The sequence below is a fragment of the Salmo salar genome, chromosome ssa19 (genome assembly GCF_905237065.1).
Source record: "Salmo salar chromosome ssa19, Ssal_v3.1, whole genome shotgun sequence".
NCBI lineage: Eukaryota > Metazoa > Chordata > Actinopteri > Salmoniformes > Salmonidae > Salmo > Salmo salar.
Window position 1 is genome coordinate 67002875 of NC_059460.1, and position 10436 is coordinate 67013310.

Consider the following 10436-nt stretch of genomic DNA (forward strand, 5'->3'; position numbering starts at 1 on the left):
ATTATCAAGACATATTCAATTCTACATTTTAACTACATTAATATCTTACTACTTATTTACCTTGGTTCTCCTTGGTCAACATTGACTGTCACTGCACTTTTGTCCTCGATGTCGCTCAATAATATGTGAACCAGTGAACGTCTTTTTTTTGCTAAGTAACATTACTACAAATTCCTACACGTGGGTATTTAATGACAATTTCAACAGCTGGATACAAATTTAAACTTTTAAAGTGCACACCTGTCACGTCCTGACCAGCAGAGGGAGCAATTGTATTCGTTTTGGTCAGGATGTGGCATGTTTTTTGTGTGTTAAGTGTTGTGTTGGTGATTGGACTCCCAATTGAAGGCAGGTGTGTTGAGTTGCCTTTGATTGGGAGTCCTATATAGTAGTGTGTGTTTTTCTTTGGGGTTGTGGTTAGTTGTTTTTGCACTGCGTTTTGTGTGCCTGCAAAACTGTTGCTGTCGTGTTTATTGTTGGTTTTCCTGTGGATGCTTTACTTGAGTTTATTAAAAAACTATGAGTATCCACATTCCCGCTGCGCCTTGGTCCATTCCTAACGACAAGCCTTACAGCACCCAAATCCAAAACTGTTTTTACCCGACACAAGGATTTTGAATTGAACATGGCTCATGTGCTAAGTGATATTATATTTTTTTAAAAACCTATGTTGTCAAATACCTCCAGAAGAAAGTCATGCTCAAGAAATTTGTGAGGTGTCCTATGTGTGGCCACAAGCAGAAAATGACACGTGCAAAATGGATACATATAGTAAGTTAACGCTACAACCAGTATTGATTGGCCTAGAGAACTTTGAGAAAGCTTGAAATGAGGAGTACTGTAAGAAATGTTTGAATATGTAATTGTACAGTGAATCTAACTTTCATCTTGAGCTGGTATGTAGCCTAGTTAGCTAGTCTCATAGGTTTTATGCGTGTACACTGCTGGGCCGAGCTGACGTTGACTCATATGTCATTTCACCAGCCGGAAAACATTTTAAAAAATGGAGAAGAATCTAAGCTTTCCGGTGGACAGTGTACTTCATAATTGTGCCTGTGCTGCTTGAGAATTTTGATTTCCGGTCTTTCTACAAGGGCTCACGCTCCTCTGACACTCAGGACTGCGAGCCCGTGTAGAGCGAGTGAAGAGCTTAGGAGACGCACCCCTTCTGGTCTACCTTTGGCCTGCAGCCTAGATGTTCAAGATGTTTCATCTCTGTCTGGAAAGCAGTTGTTCTCCTTTTTCTAACAATGTGGATGTATTCCTTCTGCTACTGAAAAAGTTAATTGATAAGCATAGTAGAATGGAATTGAATGTAATAGAATTACTTAGCTTACGTTCCATTTCGATTATCACTTAGTGTTATCATGCGCCTGTGTCTGAGTTAAATGTGCATGTTTCCTTGCAGGATTTGTAGAAACAAGGAGGCATCATCAGACTCCTACTGCTCCATCCGGAAGGATTCAATGTTTAGCCATTCTCGGGTTCCACTTACGAACTGCGTAACATTTCTTTATCGGTAGGATAATGAATTTGACAAACTAAGAGAGTTTTGTATAATTACATTTTTAGAAAGTGGTTCACAGTCAGGGGTTGCATTACCCAAAAGGGCTTTCAAAAATCCCTAACAGTTTTTTTGTTTTGTTTTTTTTTACACTGGAATGATATCATGCTTCATTGATGATTAAATAGCTGGGCTAGTGGTAGACCTGCCAAGGTCAGAAAATACATCATTGTCACATCCTGACCAGTAAAAGGTGTTATTTGTTATTGTAGTTTGGTCAGGGCGTGGCAGGGGGTGTTTGTTTTGTGTGTTTTGGCGTTTTGGGGTTATGTTCTATGTTAGTCTATTTCTATGTTTATTCTAGGTTGTCTATGTCTAGATTGGAAGTGTTTGGGATTGGTCTCTAATTGGAGGCGGCTGTATCTCGTTGCCTCTGATTAGAGTCTATATTTAAGTAGTTATTTTTTTCCTCATTGTGTTTGTGGGTGGTTATTTTCTGTTCAATGTTTCGTGTACCTGACAGTACTGTTTGGCTGTCTTGTTTTTCTTGTTTTGTTTAGTGTTCTAAATAAAGTTAATTATGAGCACTAAAACCGCTGCGCCTTGGTCTACTCCCTTTGACGACCGTTACAGAACCACCCACCAAATTGTTTTGGGGGGGCACACGGGAAGTTTGGCTGGGCCAGGGGTGCACCCTAAGCCAACTCCCCGTGCTTATTATGGGGAGTGTTTGGCGTGGAGAGCACCGTGCTATGCGGAAGTGCGCACGGTCTCGCCCATCCGCATGCACAGTCCGGTGCGGTCGATACCAGCCCCCCGCAAGTGCCGTGCTAGAGTGGGCATCCAGCCAGGAAGGAATACTCCTTCCTGGCTGGATGCCCACTCTAGCACGGCACTTGCCTGCTCAGCACATCTGGCCACCAGTGCGTCTCCTAGGCCGAGGCTATCCTGCGCCTGCTCTACGCACGGCAGCCATCATTCCTCAGCACAGCCCAGTTCGTTCCTGTGCCATCACTCCGCCCGTGCAGGGCTACAGTGACAATCCAGCCAGGACGGGTTGTGCTGGCTGTGCGCTCCAGACCTCCAGTGCGTCTTCAAGACCCAGTGTATCCTGTTCCTGCTCCTCGCACTAGCCCTGTGGTGCGTGTCACTAGTCTGGCGCCTCCAAAGCCAGCCCCACGCATCAGGCCTTCAGTGCGCAGTCCCCGTCCAGAGCTTTCGGCGACAGTTCCCCATCCAGAGCTTCCGGCGACAGTTCCCCGTCCAGAGCTTCCGGCGACAGTTCACCATCCAGAACTTCCGGCGACAGTTCCCCGTCCGGAGCTGCCGTCGACGTCCCACAGTTCGGAACCGACAGAGATGGCCCACAGTCCGGAGCCTGCAGAGATGGCCCACAGTCCGGAGCCTGCAGAGACGGCCCACAGTCCGGAGCCTGCAGCGACGCACCTCAGCCCGAGGTCTCCAGCGACGCACCTCAGCCCGAGGTCTCCAGCGACGCACCTCAGCCCGAGATCTCCAGCGACGCACCTCAGCCCGAGGTCTCCAGCGACGCACCTCAGCCCGAGGTCTCCAGCAACGCACCATAGCCCAGAGCCTTCAGCAGTGGTCTACAGCCATGAGCCTTCAGCGGGGGTGGGCAGGTTAGAATGGGGACTAAGCCCGGAGCCAGAGCCACCTCCGTAGTTGGAGGATTAGATTAGGGGGGGTGTAGCACGGGAGCCGTAGTTGACAGTGGCCACCCTCCCCTGCCTCCCTTTAAGTTTGGGGTTGTTTTTGTGTTTTTTTTTTTTTTTTTTGAGGTGCATTTCGGGGTCTGCACCTTTGGGGGGGGTTACTGTCATGTCCTGACCAGTAAAAGGGGTTATTTGTTATTGTGGTTTGGTCAGGGTGTGGCAGGGGGTGTTTGTTTTGTGTGTTTTGGGGTTTTTGGGTTATGTTCTATGTTAGTCTATTTCTATGTTTATTCTAGGTTGTCTATGTGTAGGTTGGAAGTGTTTGGGATTGGTCTCTAATTGGAGGCAGCTGTATCTCGTTGCCTCTGATTAGAGACTATATTTAAGTAGGGTTTTTTTCTCATTGTGTTTGTGGGTGGTTCTTTTCTGTTCAGTGTTTCGTGTATCTGACAGTACTGTTTGGCTGTCGTGTTTTTCTTGTTTTGTTTAGTGTTCTAAATAAAGTTAATTATGAGCACTCAAACCGCTGTGCCTTGGTCTACTCCCTTCGACGGCCGTTACAATCATTTTGACTACTGTTTGTAAATAGCTGTTACCCACAGAAAGTCCATGCTCTTTCAAGGTACTGGTGAGTGTGGGGCTCTCTGCTAAGTAATTACATTTTAGTTAGTGTTCCGTGGCATAGGCTTGTACAGAAGTTGAACAAAGTATAGCGAGTAGGTCTCTCCAGGCTGAAGAGAATGTGGTTTAAGGGCAAGTTAAGGTTGTGTTTCCAAAAGCTGGGTCTCAATGAGTTGAGTCTTGGGCCTTTCGTGGGTTTCATTTATGAAAAAAAAAGATTTGGGTTTCTATTGTCATATGCTATTGATTTGATCATTTTTTGGTGGCAATATTGCAGATTTGTATGGGGCTACACTTGAGGCAAGTTGATATGATAGAGGATGCCATTGCACGGAGCTCAAAGAACCTGACAAGAATGACGAAACGCCTGAGAAAGGTGAGAGGTGAATTGTCATTGTTACCGTTGTCCATCAACACAGAATTATAAGCAATTTTAACTCTGAAAAAAACACCAGTTTAGTTTACCTATATTCACTCTGAGAAAATGTTTGCTCACTTACAAACTTTATGTAAAAGTGTGCTTTTAATCATCAGGCTTTTGGGATATTTCATGTGTTATTTACTGGACAGCTTAAAGGGGCAGTCCAAGATTTTACACAATTAGCTTGCTTTTCCAACCATCCCAACCAGCGTTTCCCACAGGAATTTAGGTTACTTGTCATGGTTGCAGGCCGGCAAGGGCAGCATGGCATGACTGGGGAGTCTTTCACCACTGCTGCTGCTCTAATTTATTATTCTTGTGAGTCTACACTATTCAGTCAAGTAAAGTAAAAGCTGTTATGTTTTGAGTGTTTTGAGTACAAATGTGTTTTGAGTACTGTTTTTAGAGCTGCAACTAACCCCTATTTTGATAATCAATCTGTCAATTGTTACTTTGATTACTCAATTTGTTGGAATTTTAAAAAGCCTGTTTTGCAGACTGAGTATAGGCTGAATGTCTTATCAAATATTAAAATATTTACTGTGCATTACACTGTAAATATGGCAATAACAGACAAACTCAGTTATTTTGTTACAACTTCCATTAAAGTGTATTTCCAAATGAGACAGGAACAGTATAAGCTCAAGACGATTTGGGACCCTAAGTGAGATTTGATGTTGGTGTCCCTTCTATAGCAGCTGAGGGTCATGCTTCCCTGGGACACTCAAGTCTTATATCACTAACATTTGTCTTACCTCTCATTATTGAAGGTCTGCAACAAAGCCCTGGGGAGGTTCAAGAGGAGGAAGGGTTTCCAAATTGGGTCAAGTTATCTAGTAACATTTATTATCTGGGCTTGGGAACTGAGAGATCATTTGTTGATATATTTATCTTATGGTAATCAGTTGCCATTTTAAAGTACTCTTCAGTAGATATACTGATATGGGGAAAAAATTGAGGGCTTGCCCATTTTATATACTGAATTATTTGATAAATGCATATTTCAGTGCTCTTGGACACATTATCAGTGATGTTTCCTAGGATTATGTTTTGGGTCTTTCAACATTATATGGCTTCACCATCAGATCTTAGTTTCCATGGATTTATCTCGCTATTTCAAGGCGTGACTAACCACTGTCATAAAACAACGATATGCACTGGTTCCTATTTTAAGTACAATCATGGAAGGATGGCGCTAACATGGAGAAGACAGGGTTGGGTGTTTGGGATGATGGAGGTCAGACACAACAGACCGCGCCCAGTTCTTAAAATGTCGGAATACCGCTCACAGGCAAACTTAATCCCCATCATCAGACGACATGTGCGAAGAGGATCCAACATTCTGAGTAACTGCTGGAGAGCGTATATCAGGTCTCTGAATAGGCTGGGTTACAATCACCAGACAGTGAACCACACAAACAACTTTGTGGATCCTCACACAGGATGTCACACACAACACACTGAAAGTGTGTTGCAGACAGTAAAGGGGCAGGTCTGGAGGCTAAGGGTTTATAATTTAAAGAAGCATCTCCGTTTTATTGAGTGGATGTACTGGTTGGGTAAAGAAAATAAGAAAGGAGTACTCCCTCAACACTTCAAAGACATTGGATTAGTATAGTGGCATGCCCCTAGAGAAAATGTTTTGTCAAAACCATTCCAAGCTGTAAGATCAGACATTGTTTAGGGTCAATGTTATCTTTCAAATTAGTGTGTTTCATTCTTTTGACAGGGTTATAAGCATGTTTTGTTGCTATCAGTGTTTTTTGGGTCACTGCACGTAAAAATGTTTTTGATATCACATGAAACGTGACACTATGGATTCCATTGCTTCCAAACATATCACTGTCTGATCAACAGGCTATGCACCAACCCTCAAGAAAGTGTATTACGAAACTGCACCTACTACAATCAAAAACACGTTATAACATAGTAACTACATATTAATTACATGATTAAATCAAAATGTTTTTCACTTTACATTAAGTTGCTTGTTCCTGTGTAGAAACATTGTAGTTATGACACTATTCTTTAAAATGACATTGTAATGACACATTTTGATAAACCTGCAAAACATTTAATCATATTGAAAGTACATAGTAATTACTCTTAAAGGTGCTGTAATAACATTTTTCCTAGATTGAGATGGATTCCCATTGATCACAACTACTAGTACTGTATTGGGTGTCTGCCATCATTGTAACATAGTAACTTCATAGTAATATTATGAGTAATTCACCGTATGTTTCAATTTACATTAAATTACTTGTTCCTGTTAAGAAACATTGTAATTACAATACTTTTCTTTATAACTAATAATTACTGAAATGTTGATATATACCGCAATATATTTAATAACAATGAAAGTACATAGTAATTACACTTAAAGGTGCTGTAATAACATTCTTCCTAGATTGAGATAGATTCCCATTGATCACAACTACAAGTACTGTAGTTGTGATCAATGGGAATTTACGTTTTTTTAACTAGGCAAGTCAGTTAAGAACAAATTCTTACTTTCAATGACGGTCTAGGAACAGTGGGTTAACTGCCTTGTTCAGGGGCAGAATGACAGATTTTTACCTTGTCAGCTCGGGGATTCGATCTTGGAACCTTTCGGTTACTAGTTCAATGCTCTAACCACTAGGCTACCTGCTGTATTGGGAGGCTGCCATCGTTGTAACATAGTAACTGCATAGTACTGTAATTACATGAGTAAGTCATAATGTGTTTCACTTTACATTAAGTTGCTTCTTCCTGTGTAGAAACATTGTAGTTATGATACTTTTCTTTATAACATTGTATTAACTGACATTTTGATATATCCTGTGAAATATGTAATTGCATTGAAAGTAGATTGTAATTACACTTACAGGTGCTGTAACAACGTTCATCCTACATTGAAGTGTATTCTCCCAGTGATTGTAATAAAAAGGTTTACCCTACTGTGTTTCACTTTACTTGAATCTGCTTGCTCATGAGTACCTACATTAATATTATACAGTACATTATATTATTTTGAACAACATTTCACTTACATTACACCTTTTAAGACAGAGAAATAAACCCCAAATCCATTTTCAAAGGCAGGTACATAGTATTTACAAAGGTTATACCATTATGTGTTTCACTTGACATTAAGTTGCTTGCTGCTGGGTAAGTGCATTATAGTTGCATGCATATCCATTGTAAATGCATTGCTCTTACATTTAATTCAGTACATCCTTTAAGCCAAATAATATGGAAATAAGATAACTGAAGCAGTAGTTAATGATAGGGTGTGCGTTGTTACAACAGCTGACGGAGTCCTAGCCTAGCTTATTTTGGTGGTAGTGACTTATGTAGTTACATGTTACAAGGTTAGATAATAGGATGCATTGTTAACATGGTGCTATACAGGAGACTGCAAAAGTGTAATTACAAAACATGTTAGTTACATTTGGAACAAGACATGTAAATATATCATGAGTAATTACACATGTGGAATAACCTCCGACAAGCTGATTTGTAATTACATGTCCTTGTTCCACTAATAACCTATACCGTTTAACCCTTATTACACTGTAATTACATAGTATTTACATTGTAATTACATGTAACTACTATGTTATAAATACATGTATGACTATTTAGTTACATATTAATTCATGTACACTTAAGGTAAAGCGTTACTAAGTGGGTATATCAGAAGAACTCTTAAATGAAAACCAATCAAACAATGTTTCCATCCAACCATTTTATGTAAGTAAAGTACCTGTTGGATAAAAAAAATGAACATCAGGCCTGAAACAGTAGAATTGTTGATAAACTTTCCAAATGTCGACAAAGAAAATATATACTTGAAGGGTGGATCTTTTTTTAGTCTGTGAAACAGATCATATTGCAAATGTCAGTGGAAACGCTAGGTTGTGCATTTGTTGATAAAATAACCATCAAGCTTGCAGTCACGCGATGCTATGTTGTGTGGTCCTCCCACTACTAATTGGAAAAGCATACAGTTTATTAGGCTACAGATTCAATCATTTATGATGAACTTCACAGGGTGGTGAAAATGCACGGGGAGGAGCATGATGCTCCTTTCCAATAAATATCGAAGGTCTTCATTTTATGCTGGAGCTATAATGATCGGTGCTTGGCTGCCAAATGACAAATAAAAAATGATCTCGCTCTTATCCATCATCTCATCATGTAGCATACCTTGAAGGAGGTGAGTAGCCATAAGTTAACCAAACATCACAAGCCCTCTCTAAAGTCGTAAAGGTAAGAATGGACCACTCACTTGCTTCGTGGATGCCTGGGTTATCACTGAACTCCAGTACATAGAGGTGGCGTCCCTCCACACTGCGCCCAATGCTGTAGATCCGTGTGATGTATGGGCACTCGCTCTGCACTACGAACAGGGCCCGCACTAACTCCTCATAGTGGTGGTGCTGGATGTCAGATGCCCAGGCTACAGTCCCATTTAGGCCCATGAGAAGGGCCCCGAGCCACACAATATTCCACCCCAGCCACATGGTCACTCACTGTAGCAGGGAATTGGAGATGAGTTGAGCTTCCCTTGACTGCCAACCCCTCTCTTCGTCTGACTGCCTTAGTGCCTATGTCTCTCACTTATTCTCTCTGTTCCTCTAACTTTGTCTCTCTCTCATTTTCTCTCTCTCTCTCTGTTTTCTGCCTCCTCCCACGAGCGCCCTACTCCCCCACACCGAAGAGCAAATAAGGACAGCCCCCTCTCTCTTTGTCTTGTTCCCTTACTCTCGCAACTGCCTCTTTCCTTTGGTCCCTTGTCAAGTACGTGCTAGTTGCTTCACTGGCATTAAGTGTACATAAGAGTCTGTCTGGTTTTACTATGTCAGTACCCCCTCCTCCCTCCCCCTCTCTCTTCTCTTCATTATTCCTCTCTTGCCAAATGTGGGGGTTTAGATTGACAATAACTCCTGGCAGGGGTTTGTTCTCTCTGCCACTGACTACAGTAAAACAACAAATATATGTAGTAGGAATGTGAGAGAGAGAATGATACCTAAACTCACATATGTTACTTGAAACATTTATTGGGAATTGTTTATATGGTCCCTTTTCAGCTTTCACCTTTTATAACGCCATTGCTTTCTGCAACTGAGTAAGAATAATTCAACTTTGACCCTCTTGTTGCAATTGCTGTCATGGTAACCTGACATGAGAGCAAGCCCTAAAACAAACAGAAATGGACTGCTTCATTTCTTAACATTCACAACAGTAAGATAGCAGCTCGCCATACTTGTAAATCCTTTGTAAATAATTACCTTGTAATGTTCCTGTTATGGTGAATAAAAAGTTGGCTACAGTTAAATTCAAACTTTGTCAGATATGTTCTGATAATTATATGAGCTGGTTTGCCAGCTAGATAGCTAACAAGCTAACAATAAACCGAAACATTGTCTAGAGTCTAGAGAAAGTTGCTTTTAGTTGCCTGGCTTGCTAGACTGACATAGTGAGAGCTTGGAACTACAAGGTTCTATCTGCATTTTTGTCAGAATTTAGTTATTGACATAGCCTTGTTCTGTTCAATGTTCTCTACCTATATAGTACTCTAAATACCCAAATTCATGTTGTTAAGTTCAAAATAATACAAGATAATAATTGCTGACACCATTCCGAACTTTAAAGCCATTTATCTCAGAATCATATTTTTGCTGGTAGAACCTTATAGTCGCAAGCTCTCAAAATCCTATATTTAGCTTGTGGCTATAAGGTTCTACTGATGTTTTTTTTATGCAAAAAATAGAGCAAGTAACGTTGCTATTTGTACAAGGCTGCTGCGATGTCAGACTGATGTTTTTGTGTTTATAATTTTTCATAATGACGAGGACAAGTTTGGTCATGATTTAATGCGTGCCAAAGACAGTATGATGTAAGGTGACATTTATACTGTGGGGTTGGCAGGACTTTTAAAGACATTACCGCGATCATGACTAGGTCGGTTGCAGGAAGTAAAAGTACAGGCTTTGTCGCCGGCAATACCTTTCAGATATAAAGAATAGCCTATAGAAACTTTGCGAAAAACGTCTAGGTGTATGAGAGGGAAAGGGAGAGAGATGAGACACAGGTCATGTGCCCTACTCCCTCTCTTTGTAGGGGGTTTGGTCATTCTTCGATTGCATTGGCTTTTGGGCATGGCATTTTGAAAAGAAAATACATTTTTTCCCCCGATTTTCTTAATGGAGGCCACAGATTTTCAAAT

The 10436-nt window shown here is 41.1% G+C and overlaps 1 protein-coding gene across 2 annotated transcripts in view; it reads right to left on the minus strand.

Moving 5' to 3' along the window:
• The window catches only part of cpn1 (carboxypeptidase N, polypeptide 1), a 183250-nt gene extending 174242 nt beyond the window's left edge, over positions 1-9008 (minus strand). Inside the window, exon 1 of one of the 2 annotated variants that reach the window (XM_045701860.1) lies at positions 8496-9008. In XM_045701860.1, coding sequence (XP_045557816.1) covers positions 8496-8730 — 235 coding nt within the window. In that variant the 5' untranslated portion in view covers positions 8731-9008. The remainder of the gene's footprint in view (positions 1-8495) is intronic. The other variant, NM_001141729.1, reaches the window with a different exon arrangement.
• Between the last annotated feature and the right edge of the window lie 1428 nt (positions 9009-10436).